The sequence below is a fragment of the Streptopelia decaocto genome (genome assembly GCF_964273445.1).
Source record: "Streptopelia decaocto genome assembly, chromosome: 15".
Classification (NCBI taxonomy): domain Eukaryota; kingdom Metazoa; phylum Chordata; class Aves; order Columbiformes; family Columbidae; genus Streptopelia; species Streptopelia decaocto.
The window spans coordinates 8716556-8732447 of NC_138670.1; the positions used below are offsets into that span (position 1 = coordinate 8716556).

The 15892-nt window shown below is 56.5% G+C and overlaps 2 protein-coding genes across 3 annotated transcripts; both read right to left on the reverse strand.

Annotated features, from left to right (window-relative positions):
• VPREB3 (V-set pre-B cell surrogate light chain 3) lies at positions 1–3749 on the reverse strand. 2 transcript variants are annotated; one of them, XM_082066055.1, is made up of 3 exons: positions 3626–3749; positions 934–1148; positions 1–687 (listed from the first exon to the last, which is right to left on the reverse strand). In XM_082066055.1, the coding sequence occupies exons 2-3, from the start codon at positions 980–982 to the stop codon at positions 356–358; spliced, it is 381 nt and encodes a 126-aa protein (XP_081922181.1). In that variant the 5' UTR covers positions 983–1148; positions 3626–3749; the 3' UTR covers positions 1–355. The 2 variants fall into 2 exon arrangements, with proteins under 2 accessions (XP_081922181.1, XP_081922180.1); XM_082066054.1 differs by lacking the exon at positions 3626–3749 and having other exon boundaries at positions 934–1636.
• Positions 3750–4178: 429 nt separating this feature from the next.
• On the reverse strand, positions 4179–5583 carry CHCHD10 (coiled-coil-helix-coiled-coil-helix domain containing 10). The gene is made up of 4 exons (XM_082066152.1): positions 5465–5583; positions 5204–5387; positions 4829–4976; positions 4179–4432 (listed from the first exon to the last, which is right to left on the reverse strand). Exons 1-4 carry the CDS (start codon positions 5524–5526, stop codon positions 4413–4415), a joined length of 414 nt encoding a protein of 137 aa, XP_081922278.1. The 5' UTR covers positions 5527–5583; the 3' UTR covers positions 4179–4412.
• Between the last annotated feature and the right edge of the window lie 10309 nt (positions 5584–15892).

The following is a 15892-nucleotide window of genomic DNA, read 5'->3' on the forward strand; positions in this document are numbered from 1 at the left end:
AGCCCAGCGGTGCAGAAGCCAAAGCTGGGAACAAGCCCAAGCCCACATTGTGCCCAGTGCCAGAAGAGCCCAGGACACCCGGCCACAGCAGAGCTTGTCATCCTCCCACCACAGCGGGAGATCCTGGGCTGAGCCCTGGCAGCTCTCACACCGTGTGAGGCTGCCCAGTGCTCCATGTTGGAGGTTTGGGGTGGAAGAGGAGGTTGTTGCACCTCAAAGGACAACGCAGCGCTGCTAGGCTTGCTCAAGCATGTGAGAGGATCTTTTTCCACCCCTCCTAGGGTTGCTGTTCTCCCTGCTGAGGGCTTGGCATCAGGATTGCAAGGGAAAAGCCAAAAGTTTTTCTTTTGTGTTTTTAAAACCACTTGAAGGCCTGTGACAGGGAGCAGTAGTAGCTGCCATTGTCTTCATTGCGGGCGGACGCGATGGTGAGGATGCAGGCATTGCGGCCGAGGTCTTTGGTTGCAGAGAAGCGGTCGGGAATGTTGGCGGGTTTGTGCTTGTCTTGCTCGGAGTTGTAGTAGAGCAGATAGCGCAGGGATTGCCCCGGGCGCTGCTGGTACCACCAGGAGATGCCAAAATGGCTGATGTTGTACTGGGGGCTCAGGGTGCAGGACAGCCGGGCGGTCTGCCCGGGCAGCACCGACACGGCGGGTGGCTGGGTCAGCACAGGCTGAGCCCTGGAAGCTGCACACACCAAGGATGCAGTTACTGGCAGGCTGAGCCATGTCCCACATCGCCCCCAGCCCCAAAACTTCCCCCTGCTCCCTTGAGGCAACCCCATTCCCCAACCTCCATCCTGCTCATCACACCGCACAGCCCTGGAGCAAACCGCCCTGCTCAGACAAGCATCCGCCACGCACAGCCCAGTCCTGCCCGCCATCCCCCAGTGCCACCCCCAGACAGCAGCTCGCTCAGCCACACCACCCTTACCTGTCCCCACCGCCCCTGCCAGGAGCAGGACCATGAAGCCCAGGGCCATGGTAGGACAAAGGGAGGGAGGCTATTTTGGAGAGGGTCTGCGGTGCTGCACGAGCCCTGGTTGCTGTGCCGCTGGCTCCGGCGAGGCGTATGTAAATGACACAGGGGGCTTGGGGACACCAGCTCCCGCGTTGCTTGCATTGCTGCAGCTGGGCTTCAGGCAGGGGCTGGAAGCAGTGGGGCGAGAGATGAGCATTGTGACCCACCACCCACCTTCAGCCCAGGCTTGGCCATTTCCTCCAAGTGCACAGATGCACACACAGCCCACCCCACTGCGCTCTGCCCTGGGCACGGGGTACGGTGTGAGGGCATCGCTGACCATGTCCTTCCTGCCTCGGTCCCTCTGCCAGCTGATGCACAGGGGGCCAGGAGCCTGAACTGCACCTTGCTGAAGATGTGGTGGCACCAGGGACAATGACAGAACGTGCCGGAGTCCCCCAGCAGCTGTCTCATTGCAGAAGGAAAGCTGCTGCTCCCTTCTCCAGGCAGCTCCATGGCCGTGACAAGACCAGCTGCCCCATGGCACAGGCTGGGAGAGCTGCCACTTCGCCAGGGCCACCTCAGAACCAGCAGCCCCAGGCAAACAGTCAAAGTCACCTGCCAGGAGACGTCTCCCAGGGGAGCCCGTGCAGCGAGCCAGGGCTGCAGCACAGCCAGTGCCTCGTGCAGAAAGACAGCAGAGCGTTACTGCAAAGTGCTGCCAGACTGACGGGGCATGAAGCCTCTCCTGTCTCTAGCACCCGTCGCAGGGCCAGAGTCACGCAATTATGCAGCCAGCCACAGTCAGGGGCTGGTCACCCCCCAGCACATCTCTGCACCCCCTAGCCCTTGGCAGCAGGGTGGCTGGCAGTGATTCTGCAGTGCCACGTACCCAGCAGGTACCTCCTGCCCTCCACAGACAAGCTCATGCCCCCAGTGCCACCCCATCACCATCCAGCGACAGCCCTTTCCATGCCCCCTGCAGCACCCAGCTCCACACCCAAGGTGTCCCCAAGGCAAAGATGTTGGCAAGGGGTTCCTGACGTGTCTTGCCCAGTGCACGCTCTGGGTTTGAGGGAAAATGGAGCTGAGGCAGAGCTCTGTCTCCTTAGAGCACCCCAGCACTGTGTCTCTGAAGCACCGCCATCACACCAGCACAGGCCGCAGCAAGCCGGACACCTGCTGTGCTGCAGCGTCTGAGCACAGGCTGCGGCACCCAACAGCTCGCCTATTTTTTCCTCATTGTCTGTCAGCTGGTCTAACAAAAGCCGTTACCCACACAGCCCAGCCCCATGCTCGCCCTGTTCCACCAGCATGAGGTGTGAGAGGTGCTCAGTGAACAGAAGGAACTCACCCAAGTGAAGCAGGTTTTCTCCCAGACTGAGACATCATTGTCCAAGCACAGCTACCCCATGAGGCCAGGGCACAACACAGACCAGGACTCACTGCCACCCACCCCACATTTGCTGCTGAGCTCCATGGCTTCCTCCTGCTCTGTAGCGCAGGTACAGCTGCCACAGCTGCCCCCAGGCTGCAAACCCCCCGCCTTGTGCTCCAGAGTAGGACGGGAGCAGGCAGGGTCCTGAGGAAGGCCTTTCCAGTGGCATCTCACAGATGAGACCACAGCTGCCCTTGCAGCACCACTGCACTCTGCTAGGAGCAGTGTGGGCAGATCTGGCACCATCACAGCCCAGACGAGGTACAGGACCAACGAGGGGGCAGGAAACACACCAAGACTGCAAAAAGTCTGCAATTCAGAGCAGTGCCATGTTCGTTATGGTGATATATAGAGGTACATGGGGAAAGCATCAGCTTTGCCTCTGCTCTGGGCCAGCTGGTCACCTGGACCATCTTCATCAGCACCAAGAGGTCACCCCATGAGGGCAGGGACGGACACGGCACTGTGATGCACAGCAATGCCCAGGAACAGGGCAGGAGAGCTCTGCCATGGCACATCAGCAGCCTTTGCCTCATCTGTTTCAAAAAAAGAGACAGATCTTTAACCCCTACACAATGAATCCCAGAGGACAACCATCCCAGCAGAGCTGAGTTACTGTAAGTGCGGGGAGGGAGGCCAGAGGCAGGATGAGTTCCCAGCCTGGCAGCTCTGGGCAGTCTGGGAGGGACTCTGCTTGTCTGGACACAACCAGGAGAGCTGTGGGGCAGAGGGGCAGCTGCCAGCAGAGCTCTTCTGCTCCCAGATGTGTGGGCCCAGTGCCCTGGCCCAACTCCTGGCCCTCAGCTCCAGAGAGCAGATATCTGTGGCTGGTGGAATGAGCAGACCCTGTCCTGACCTTGCCCAGTTGGCCGAGAGCCTTTGCCCGACCCCAGACACTCATGGCTGAAGCCGCCACTCACATGATCCTGAGCCTTTGCTCCCTCTGCTATTTGAATCAGATTCCCAGCTCTGACTACTAACATGCGTCAGCCCTGGGGATTTCTCAACCCTCACAAACTTGGTGAGAGTTCATGGCCAAAATATCCTCTGGTGACTCAGCTGTGACCTCCAGCTCTTTCCCTTTGTGACCAGGGCAAGTTTGTGGAAGGGGAACAGCAGAGGCCAGCTCTCTGCTTTTGCCTACTCATTTTGATGAAATGAAGTTGAAAGACAAAGACACTTCAGAACCATTTTCCCCAAATCAAAATGTTCATCCCCACTCCTAACCTGAAACATTCCCAGCACCAAACAGCAGCAGACACAACTGCAATACAGCAGCTCCAAGGCCCAACAATGGCCAGTCCGCAGGCAGCACTCGTGAGCCTGTTCTGCTGTAGCGACTGCAGGAGGAAAGCGGCTCCGAACTTCACCTGATGCTGGTGACCTTGAGAACATTGCATAACACACTAAGAGGCTGTTCAGTAAGATCAGCCCACCGTACCTGCGTCACACAGCCAGGCAAGTCACAGTCTCTTAGCTCCAGGGTCAGAACAGCTCCTCAAGAGTGTATTGACAGAAAAAAGAATTAGTCACTGAAAACTCTGTAGGACACATCTCAGACTACGTCTCCAGCCTCTCCTCTGTCTGGAGTGCAGCCAGTCCAGCGTCTGCCCAGCTGTGGATCTGCACTTGCCTGGTCACACAGGCACAGTCCTTGCTGGCTGCACCTCCTGTTTGCAGGAAATACACTATTGTGCCTTGTCCTTTAAGTGGCTGACACTGTTAACATTTTGGTAGTTTAACTTTAGCTTTAGAATTAAATTAACAGCATGCACAGCAATAGGTCTGAATAAACTCCTTTATTCACCTGTAATGAATACAGAACTATCTGAATTCCAATATCCCACGGGTCCAACCATTCCTTTCCTTCCCTACTAGTCCTGAAGTGAATTACCACTAGAAGACTCCTGTCTGGTCAGTCTGCTCCCTCCAGCTCACCCCGTCCGTCCTTCTGTTCCCTGCGGACAGCAGGGCTCTACACCAGACCCCTCATCCCTATAAGGGGGCAGATTCTTCACAGGAGAGAAGAAACACCTGCACGGGAGAAAACACAAGTTCAGCATTAGGTGCATGTTCCAGCAGCTGGAGTCAAACACTCTGAGCTACACTGACCAGGTCAAGACAAAACTACTGACATCTGCTTTTAACAGAATCAGGCAGTCAAGCCAGGAAGCGTCAGGTTTCCCACCGCAGCAAGAGAGAAACCTCGAAGAATGTACCCACAGCCCCCTCACCTTCACGGAGACACTGTCAGGACCATTTTTCCTGCCCTTTCCAGTTCCCTTCTGCAGTCCAGGGTAAAAAGGCAGGACTGCTTCCTATTTAAAGCCTTGAAGGGCACTATAACTCCAGCAGATTGCTTCTGCAACCCCTGAACCCTCTCGGGCGTCCCCTGGCAGCGGTTCCCAGCCCAGCCGGGCGCAGCCTCACCATTGGTGGACTTGCACTGCTTCAGAGCCTCGTTGAAACCCTCGCACAAGGTCAGGTCGCTCTGGTTGGTGGCACATTCCAGGAACTGCTTCATCTCATAATGGCAGGGTCCGTACGGCGACTGGTACACGGGGGGCTGCCGGAGCTCCTGCAGGGAGGGCCCGGTCAGGGATGGAGGTTTGGGGGCAGCGCCGCCCCCTCCTCATCGCCCCCGGCAGGACTCGCCCCGTCACCTTGGGCCGCTGCGCGCCCTTCACCGCGCGGCTGGGCCGGCCCGGAGGCACCGGCCGCCCCCGCTGCCCGCGGCCGCTCTGCCGGCCCAGCCGCGCCGCCCCCAAGGGCAGGACAAGGACACCAACCCGCCCCCGCTCGCACCTGCGCGGGAGCCGCCGCCTTGGCCGGTTCGGAGGAGCCGCCGCTGAAGGCTCCGGTGAGGGCGCTGCCCACGACGTGTCCCACGGCGGAGCCCACGGCCACGCCGGCCGCCGTGCTCGCCATCTGCGCCATCAGCCCGGGCTGCGCCGGCTGCGCCGCCGGCACCGGGGCCGCTGGGGGCGGGCTGCGGAGAGAACCGAGTCAGAGGGAGCGGACGGAGACTGAGAGCCCCGGGGACCCCCGGTTTCCCTCTCCCGGTACCTGGCGGGGGCCGGGGCTGGAGCCGCCGCGCGCCGTCCCGCGCTCCTGCTGCCTCGCGCCATCGTCTCGCTGTTCTCCCGCCCCGCCCCACGCGCCGCCTTAAGAAGCGTCGCCACCACGTGACGCTGCGCGCATGCTCAGCCGAGAGGCCGAAGCCACTCGCCCCGCCCCTCTGAGGGCAGGCGGGGCCTTCCGTCTGGCGCATGCGCAGAGGAGGGCGAGATGAGACTCCGCCCCCCCCGCGACGCCCATACCGACTGTGCGCCGCCCGCCGCCGCCAGGGGGCGCCCCCGCCCCGCGGGCCCGGCGGTGCCGGTGGTGGGGGGCGGGACCGGGGCGGGCCCGGGAGCGGACACGGGCAGGAGCTGCGGGGTCTGTGTCCTTCGGAAGCGCCGTGTTTGTCTGAACCGGGACCGTGGGGGTTGTGAGCGAGGCGGCCCCGTTGCCGCCCGTCCCCTGCCCGGTGCACACGGACTCGCTGTCGCCGTCTGGGCTCCCACCCGCAGCATCTCCGCTAAATAAACAGCGGCCAATGTGCCCGCACCCGGCCGGGCCCGCCCCGGTGAAGCACAGAGGCCCGGACTGACCCCTGCCCGAGCGGGCGACAAGCTCCACCGGGGCCGCCGGTGCCGGGGTCTGCCCCGCCTGGCCCCGCACGGCCCGGCCCGAGCCCCGCACCCGTGTTCAACGGCCCCGTTTGAACGGAGGGGTCACTGGAGGGGCCGTGCACCCCGGAACGGAGGGGCCGCACCGGCAGAGCAATGATTTATACTCGTGTGGTGGCTTTAACCTCCACAGGACACACTGACCACAGCTCCACTCCCTCCAAAATCGGGTCTGACTTTGCATTTCAGTTTGTCCCACCCTGCTGCAGCCCAGCTGGGACGAGACACACACTCTGGGGGTGAACGGGTGACCCGGTACCTCTCTGCGCCCACATTCAGCACCTGCAGATGCAGCAACTCGCCATCGCTGCGGCCACCGGCCCAAACGTGGCTCAGCTCGGTTTGGGGCTCCTGCCCAAAGGAGGGTGCTGTAGAGTCCTCACAGGTCCCTGCGATGGAGGACGAAGCTCTGTGGGTGCGGGCAGGGCTGGAGGAACGGCAGCGGGTGCAGGCAGCGGGTGCAGCGGGTGCAGGCAGCGGGTGCAGCGGGTGCAGGCAGCGGGTGCAGGCAGCAGGTGCAGCGGGTGCAGGCAGCGGGTGCAGTGGGTGCAGTGGGTGCAGGCAGCGCAGGCAGCGCAGGCAGGGCGGACACAGCAGCTCTGCTGCAAAGGGTTCTGCAGGTGTCCTGACAAAGCAGAGTTTCAAGGAGGGCGATGCGGTGGCTTTGCAAATGCTCAGAGGCTCCTTCTGCCAGGTGTGGGGCAGAGCGTGAAGGGGCTTGTTGGAAGCGGGTGATGGACGCGGCCTCTGTGGCGTGGGAGGTGACGGGTGGGGGCGAGGTGGGTAATGAAGGGCTGGGAGGGGGAAGATGAACCGTCCACAACTGGGGCAGACAAAAGTGGTTGCCAGGGAGGGGTGTGGGGAGGAATGATGTGGTCTAAGCCATTGGCCAGCACAATAATTTTTGCAGCAGCCCTCTGGATACAAACCAACAGATCAAGGAAACCTTTGCAAGGCGTGGACGTTGTTGGGAAGTAGGAATCCATGGAGAGATGATGATGATGAGCCCTCAAATCACGAACAGACAGGCTGGATGACGCCAGTTTTACCTTCAAACCAATTTCTTGACAATCATCTCTCCCCAGGCACCCCAGCTGGCCTCTGGGGCTTCTGTGGGTCCAGGTTTGCTTGATGTCTCCCTGAGACAGGCCTGGTTGTCCGCTCTGTCTTTGGATGTTCCTTATGCCTTGTGGAGTGAAAGAAATTTCCAAACTTGAGAAAGATCCATAAGTTGTCCAGGAAAATAGAAAAAAATCCCAGCTATGTTGTGTCTCCAGGGCTGTGTTCATACACTCAGCAAGTTATGAAAACCAGCTCCTTGGGCTGGGTCATTGACTGGCAGGAATCAGAGAGCCAAGTCACTACAGGGCTGGCAATTAGCTCCCGTGTAAGTGTTTGTGTAGAATCAGATTTCCAGCACGAGGGGCAGAGAAAAGCGTTTGTAAAGCAAGCCGCCCCCTTGGCGCAGGAGCTGGGCGGGCAGGGGGAGCACGGCAGCTCCTCTGCTTCTGAGGGACGGGATTGTGCCCCAAACAAACACAACTTGGGTCTCCTGAGGGGGTAACACCCCCAAATCCTTCCTCCTGCAGCACCAGGGAACTCGCCTGGCTCGGGAGCTGTGCTCTGCAGTTCTGGTTGCGGCTGGAACAGCAGCATTTGAGTTTCAGCATTTGCCTCTTCTTTTGCCCGCTAATAGGGGAGGGGGCCAAGCAGCTGTAAAAGCAGGAGGATGTAACTGGAAAGCCCCTGCACCAGCAGCACCTGCATTTGTTCCTTTTCCCAGCCACATGTCCTGGGGAGAGCGTTCCCTTCCCCGAGCAGCCCCGTCCCTCCAAGCCATGAGCACTTGTGGGGAAACACAGGTCCTAGAGACATGAGAAATAAAAGACAAGAGGGAAGAAAAGGGTGACCTCAAGGAGACCCTTACTGTGAGAACACCCCGGTGAGAGCTCAGCTCTCTGCCGTCACTTGAGCCCATCCACGCATGGAGGCTCTTTGTCCCTTCTGGGTTGTCCCTGGCTGTAGGAAGAACCTGGGCATGCGCTGGGGGGAGGAGAGGATGCACTTGCACGGGTGCAGGGATGTCAGACCCCCAGCCATGAGAAATGGAGGTTCATTAGTTCCACCACACTCAGAACAACTCACAGAAGGAGCCCGCGTTTCAAGCTGAGCACGTCCCTTTAAGCTGCGTCTGGGGGACCCTTTGATTTGGTTAATTAGACGCAAAGTTGTTCTGTGCTGTGGGAGGCCAGGTATGTGCTGAGGAGCCCGGCTCCCCTGCGTTTACTAATGAGATAATGAATTGTGGCTGTCTGAGAGGCTGAGTGTACACAGCTCCACCTGCACACAGCACCCACCCCACGTCTGCTCGGGGGGTCCCTGGAGCCGTCCTCCCCCCGTGCTGTGCAGCCAGCCCGGTTGGCATCTAAATATCCCTGCAGCAGTTGTCACTAATTCCCTGGCCAAACTTCCTAATTCTCATATTTTTCAGCCTAAATTTGATCTTGGATTCCATCAAGTAGCCTCAGTTGTGCCTCTCTCTCTTCCCCAGCTTCAGAAGATCCCTCCTTACATAGCTCCAGAGTTAGGGCTTGCCTACACTTGAAGGTTAATTCTGAATTACAGGACATATAAATCTGAAAGACAGTAACTAATTCCTGAATCATTCTGGAAAGATTTACTCAAAAACAGTAGTTTCTGGATAACTCGGTGCACTGGCTGGCCTGCGCGTTCCCTCCTGCCAGGAGCAGAATCAGGTAAGACAAGGTTTGTAAAAAGCAGGTCTGTTTTTTCCAACTACCTTCTCCCCATTGCTCTGAGAGCAGACAATAATCTCCCCCTTCAGAGTCTGCCTCGCTTAAATCCTCGCACTGTCGCAGCCGAAACGTGGCTACAAAGAGATCAAGGAATCCCCCGAGCGTTTGGATGGCAAGGGGTTATTTCACAGATGAGGAGTGCGATATCCAGCCTTCCGTCGGGGGACAGAGCTGTTACCAGGCTGCAGTTCCACGAGGCGTCGACTTCCCAGCCTCGAGTGGGACATTTCCACGGAAGCCGTTTCCACGCTGGGCTGTGTCCCTGCCCGGTCCCACGGGCCACCAATGGCAGGAGCCACCTGGAGATGCCGCCGGAGCCTCCTGCTCCCGAGCTGCAGGTTTGCGCTTGGAGAACCCTAATTACTGCGTGCAGGGGCAGATCTGGGCAGTGCTCTGGGTGTACCTGAATTTAAGTTATTTAGGTTAACAGCAAATTGCACGGGGTGGTTGCTCAGGGATCTGGGCAAACTATTCAAAGCAGAAGAAAGTGTCTGATGAATTAGCCAGTATTTTTGTTTGTGGACAATCCCCTCCTCCAAAAAAAAAGAAAAAAAGCCCTACAGTTCTTACCAATGTGTTTGTTACTCAAAATTACTCCATGAATCATTTATGACTGAAATGCAGTCAGTGGGTTTCTTGTGTCCTGCTTTTATTGTAATCTCTGTACTCTGTCTAGCCCTAATTTTTCTTGTGCCTAGAGGCTGATTCCAGCCTCCGAAGTCCATAAGGAGCTTTCAGGCCAGGTATAAATATGCAAGCACTACTTTTTTTTATCCTAAAAAGTTTTTTGTAAACAGAAATTGTAACTGACAAATAATACATATATATAAAAAAATCAAGCAAGTCGCTACCACTAAAAGGAATTCACAGATTGTTTTCGTAAGCAAAGGGGCACGCGTTGGGCAGTCCCACCTCACCGCCGCTCCCCCGAGGGAGAACAAAGCGGTGGCGTCAGAGGTAGGTGACATCGGATGGCATCGCCCTGCAGCGTGGCACACAGCTGCATCCTTCCTCCGTCTCTTTTTAGCCAAAATATGATGCTGTGAAACGAAGTCACTGGACCTGCAAGAGAAAAGGGAGGAAGGGAAACAGGCGGCGTCGGAGTGGAGGAGCTGCAGACGGCTGGACGGCTGCGAGGACGGGAGGCAGCACCACCGAGGGCCGTTTCAGCTTTCAAGTCTGTGCTCCCAGGATCTACATGCCATTTCTTGGATGTGGTTTGCCCCGAGGCCAATCTCAACAGCTGTGGAGTTTCAGCAGATCAACAATGTAGTTTTCAATAAATTTCACGGAGCAAACGGAAGGATTTTAACTCATTCGTGCTAGCCCACTTTCGGTCTGAAGGGTCCTCTGGACCTGAATCCATTCACGTCACGAGTGTTCCCCTTTGAACCCAGGGCCTGAGCGCTGGAGCACACGCTGCGCTGCTCTGGGTTCCCAGAGAGCTCTTCCCGTCAGAAGAGGCTTCTCTCAGCCATGCCCATGGGTCCCTGCAGGTGTAGGCACATCTCTGCATTTACCTGTGTGCTGAAACCTGCCCCGGTGACCCACGGGTGGAGGAAGGGACCAAACATGCAATGTGGATGCTCTCATCTCCGGCTGGGGACAGTGGAAAGAGAAGTTCCCCCAGTCTCCTCTTCCTCAGTGGCAGCTGCATCTCAGGAGTTCAGTGTCCTTTGTACCCACACACCCAGAAGCAGGGCCGGCGCACTCGGTTTCCCGTCTCTGCTGCAGACCCACAGCACTCACCTCTGGAGAGCGCACTTGGTGGGTCCCCAAGCACAGCTCCAGGAATGCTGGTGGCTCCGAGGCGTCTGCAGTGAAACACCATGTGAGTGAATACAGAAGCCAGGATGGGGTCAGTGTGGAAGGCAGAGGCAACCGTGACCTTTTAGGAGGCTTTAGCACCAACCCATGAACAGCTACTGCTTTGAACAGGAACATTACAGTAACTACCTCCCCCATCTCCCATTTCCCAAGCAAAGACACGGCCCGTACAGCAGCCAGAGATGTTGTGCGGCACCACAGCCTCCATACAAACAGATCACAGCCACCTGCAATTTGGGGTCCTTTGTCTCAGCTCTCCGAAGCGTCTCACTAGTTTTAATCACCACGTTGCTCTCCCTGCCCTACTGAGGCTGTCCAGCCGTCAGCTTCCAACATCTCTTCTCAGCCACCAGCTAAATACTGGAGCCCGTCTTTTCTTTCCTCTACGGAATAAGCCAGTGGTATCTCCCCTTCCTCTTGCTTCCCCTGCAAATGCCCATGGAAGCCCAGTTGTGCACTCTGGCTTGTCAGCTCCTCAGCTGAAACACTCTTCTTGCAGCTGCATCCTCCGCCATGGAGTGATGGGCTCAATGCAGAAACCATCCACAGGTTCCTCCATAGGAACAGTGCAAGCTTTTTGTCTGGCTTTTGCAAAATTGATGGCCCGAGCAGCTCTCTGCCAAGGCCGGGCACTGTGTGTGCCGTGCTGGATTCATGTGTGCAAGCTCTCAGGCTGCTCCTTTTAGATGGTTCTTTGGAGACTTCAGTTTGGTCTCTGGGTGCTTCCCTGGATCTCAGGCTTCTACACCGAGTTTGTGATAATGCAGTCTTGGTTCAGCAATTGTGGTCCAAGAGAAAATCGAAAAACATCTCGGGAACTGAGCTCTGCCACTGTCTGGCAGCCACTTTATCGCAGTGACATTTGTTAGTGGTAACGTGGTGTGGGTCACAGACACATCCTTCCCCACAGCATCTAGGGCAGCTTGAGCTCTGAATCACAGCATGCTGCCTGACTGCTGCAAAAACATCCCGATGGGAGCCAAGAGAGACTCACACCAACCCCAACACACACATCTGTGCTGTTATCTCCTCTGGAGGGAGTTTACTCGCTCTCCTGACGTTGGTTCCTCCCAGCTCACATCCTCCCTGCTTGCACATGGCCTCATTCAGTCGGAGCCCACAACACTGCCCTGATGCTGGGCAGATGCCCATAGATGCCGATTCTGCTCATGCAGCACCAAACAACCAGCCCAGCTGCTTCCCCATATGAGCACGGCCACCCCGGTCCTGCTGAGATGCAGGGAGTACTCTCTCTTCACTACTGCCCCAAGGTCTCAGGGAGTCAATGGTACCTGTTCCAGGGAGGTGCTGAGGAGGAGGGAGGGGAAGGGAGGTGAGGGGTTTGGTTGCTTTCAGCAGAAATGTGTGTGAAGAAAAGCCTCGACCCACACCTTGAATTCCACAGCTCAGCTCCGGGGACAGGGGGAGGGAGAGAGGACAGGATGGGACATTTCCAGCAGACCCACGACTTGTTCGTAGAAGCCTCATCTCACCAGCCCTGCCTGCCTCCTCCCCCAGTGCCTCTGCATTTCACACTGGGTTTTATTAACGCAATCCCCCTTAGGCAAGAGGGAATCACATCCCAGGAGACATTCCATCAGCTCGGCTTCGGAGGGGATCAGAGGGAGCCAAGGGTGGGGGGGGTTTCACCAGGACGTTTCCCTTGCAGAGAGCTGGCAGGTCGAGAGCGCTGCAAGACGGCACTAGCAGCGCCTTATCAGACACCGCGCAGCCGCGGGCTGGAGTCAAGTCTCTGCTCGGCTCTGTATCTCCCCGCCACTTCTGCGCTGTCCCGGCTGGAAGGTGTTTAACTGGGCTCTGCCGGGTGCACGGCCGGGCACAGGGAGTCTGGGCAGGGAGTCTCGCCCTTGTGCTCCGTGCGATGAACACAAGTGTTGGTGATGTGCAGCCGGGTCCGCGCTGCACCGGGGCTCAGCGTGGGTCAGCACCCGTCCCCATGTCTCCACCACCAGCTCCTCAAAGCCGTTGTGCTCTGTGCCCATTGGGCTGACAGCTCTCGCCAGGAATGGGAGCTGGCTCCCCAGCAACTGGCTCCTCAGGTGAGTTGTGGTGCGCCCTGAGCCTACGCCAGGAAAATGCCAGCAGATTAAACCCTGTCTCAGGCCAAGAGACACGAAGATGGATGTGTTTTCCTTGCCTGGCTTATCTCGCAGGCTGTGCTTCTCTCTGGAGCCTGGCACTGTTTGTGTGCACTGGGCTCCTGGCACGGGGGCAGGAGATGAGACAGAAAACACCGTGGGCACCTCTCTGGGGCTGTGGGCACTTCTCTGGGGCCGTGGGCACCTCTCTGGGGCCGTGGGCACCTCTCTGGGGCCGTGGGCACCTCTCAGCAGCAGCCCTGCAGGGACTCGCGCACTCAGCCGGGCGCTCTGCCCCACTCGGGCAGGGGCAGCACACCAGCAGGTCCCCGCCTCGGCAGACTCTGCACCGCCTCGGTCAACCCAGAATTAAGGTCAAGGAAGGTGTTGTGTTTTGTTTGAAGGCAAAACCAAATAAATGCAAAGTAAGTAGTAGAAGATCAAGCAAAACTTTCTGGAAATTCATAGTGAAACTGTTGCGTTGGCCTAGTTAGGCTGAAGTCTGGAAAAAAAAAAAAAATCAAATATTTTGGCATTTTCAAGGTGCACAGTTTGGATCCAGGACACTGTGCACAATTCCAGTCGTTTTGCTTTAAAAACATTTGAAAAGCTAAAAAGAGCTTGGAAGTAAAGCGCTTTGCTGACCAGCAGAAATCTTTACATATTACTTTATGTATTACTTTATCTTTTCACTTGTGAGTCCAGGCCCAAAGGCCGAATTTCCCCTAAAACTGCACATCCTCTTCCTGCCCCCTCCCCATGCCCATGCTCTGGGCTGCCAGCTGAGGACAAAAAGCAGGTAATTCAAGGCCTCCTCAAGCAATACTCCTGATCGCTGCTATTTACAAGGGCAGTTCACAGCGCATGACCCCAGCCGTGTTTGCACCTACCACCACCTGTACAAACATCCACTTTGGCTGCCCAGGAGAAAAACAAGATGCCAGGGCTAAAGAAAAGGGGAATCCCGAAAGTGAGAGGGTGAGAAAAGAGACTTGGCTGATGTGGATGTGTCCGCGTTTGTCACCCACTGAGCAGTGGTGCTGCTGACATCAATTCATGAGGCCATTACCTACAGAGAGGAGAGGAAAGACATTAGAGAAATCAAAAGGGTTTCTCTATCCTGGGGATTTGGCTCCTGGACCCTCTTCCAGCTGCTCAGGGAAATGCCCAGGAGGTGTAAAGCTTCATGCTGACTTGGCAGAGAACCTAAAACCAGGTCCCCAGCAGATGGAATACAGCTGTGAGAGTCACACCAGGGAGGTGCCAGGAAACAAAGGGCTTTGGACAGACAGGCTTAATCCGTTTAAATTCAGTTTCTCTGTCACCTCCCTTCCCTTTCCCCTTCTCTCTCATCAGAGACCTCTTCCCTCACCTCCTCTCACTCCAAAGAGCCTAGCAGCAGCTTCACACCCAAGTGATCCATGGGCTGAGTTATTCCAGCTCTTTGCTGCGCTAGCAAAAAGGATTTCAGCAGGCTGGGCATAGGGCCCTTGCAGAAGATGAGCACACAAGCCCCCAAAACGCCCAACAGGCCATTTTCCCGCGGCTAAACATCTACTTGCTCGTCTGGGAAATATTTGTAATCCCAAACACACCATGCACTTTCTTTTGTGCTGAGTGCCTTGGCGGGAGCCAGCAGTTCTCACCCGTGGTCCCGTCTCTGCAAGGACCGTCTTTCCCAGAACAGCCCCTTCCAAAGTCGCCCTTTATTAAGATGAGCCAACCTGCCTGTCGCTGCCTCGTGGCTGCTCCCACGCCTCTCCCCGCTTCCCCGGGGCACCGGCGGGCTCCGCTGCCACGGGCTGGAAGGCACTGAGCTCCCAGAGACACCAGCATTCAAAGAAAAGACACTAAAGAAAAGAGAGACAAAGGCAGGAAAGCTTTTCGTGCTGGGACTCAGCTGTCTGACTCAGAGCAAAGCAAGAAAGCAGGATCTCTTCTGCATTCCCAGGGCACACCCAGAACAGCAGGAGAAGGGTAAATTCCACAGTGTGAAGTCTGAGCCCTGGGAACATCAGCTCCTTGCTTCTTCTATTTTGCTTCTTTCCTCCGTCCCTCTCCCCTCTCACAAGCAAGGCCTTGGGGACACGCCAAGCGCACGGCTCCGCTGCGGGGACATTGCGCTAACAGCCTGCTCGGAAAGCACGGCAGCACCTTCCAAACTCAGCCACAACCGGCCTCTTTCTTCTCGCATCTGCTTACCGTACCCGCTATTTACATCCTCAGTATGGTTCCCATAAAACAAAACACGAACGACTGATCACAGACAAATAAAACAGTAATGCAGCTCGGGATGTCAGGAAGCCTTACCCACTCCCTGCACACCAGCCCTGGCAGCTGGAGATCAAAGTTTTCTTATTTGCATATATTTCTTGAAACAATTTGCAGCTAAACTCAAGTCTTCCGAGGGGATGCTGACACAGTCCAGGGCTTCTCCCATAGAAACAGGAACCAAGAAACCAGATCTGGGCATTGCTGCCTCCAACTCCAGCTGGCTGAGCGGATGGGGGCTTTGGCATCTCCAAAATGAGGAGTGTTCCCCTCCTTCCCCTCCCTCAGCATCCCGCACAGGGAAAGCCTTCTCGCAAATGCTGAGTGAAGGGCTGGGAGGACACTGCGGGTTCAGCAGAGCTCTGCACAGGCAAAGCAGGGACACAGAGGTAAACCCAGAGACCAGATATTCCCCATGGGACTGGGAGGTCTCAGTGGACCCTGAGGTCTAAGGATTATTTTGAATCATTGAATCATTTGGGTTGGAAAAGACCTTTAAGATCATCGAGTCCAACTGTTAACAATCTTAATATGCAGTTGCTAGAAGGATGATGCCTGATCTCAACAGAAAATGGTGGGTTTTTTTTGTGGAAAGCTTTTAATAACATTCCACACAAATTTAAGTTCAATGCTAGCACATCCACTAGTATGAAGTTTTAGAGCCCATATTATGCAGAATATTTAAATTGCTTTTAACTTCACGATGCAGAGAACATTTAGAAGCAAGTATATTCATTAACATGAACTTCA

Excerpts from the sequence above, each read along its gene's own strand:
- CHCHD10 (XM_082066152.1), bottom strand. The coding sequence starts at position 5,526 with ATGGCGCGAGGCAGCAGGAGCGCGGGACGGCGCGCGGCGGCTCCAGCC. Across the intron at positions 5,388-5,464 it reads CCAGCCCCGGCCCCCGCCAG|CCCGCCCCCAGCGGCCCCGG; the intron begins GTACCGGGAGAG and ends TTCTCTCCGCAG. Across the intron at positions 4,977-5,203 it reads AGGCGGCGGCTCCCGCGCAG|GAGCTCCGGCAGCCCCCCGT; the intron begins GTGCGAGCGGGG and ends CCCTCCCTGCAG.
- VPREB3 (XM_082066055.1), bottom strand. The coding sequence starts at position 982 with ATGGCCCTGGGCTTCATGGTCCTGCTCCTGGCAGGGGCGGTGGGGACA. Across the intron at positions 688-933 it reads GGCAGGGGCGGTGGGGACAG|CTTCCAGGGCTCAGCCTGTG; the intron begins GTAAGGGTGGTG and ends TGGTGTGTGCAG.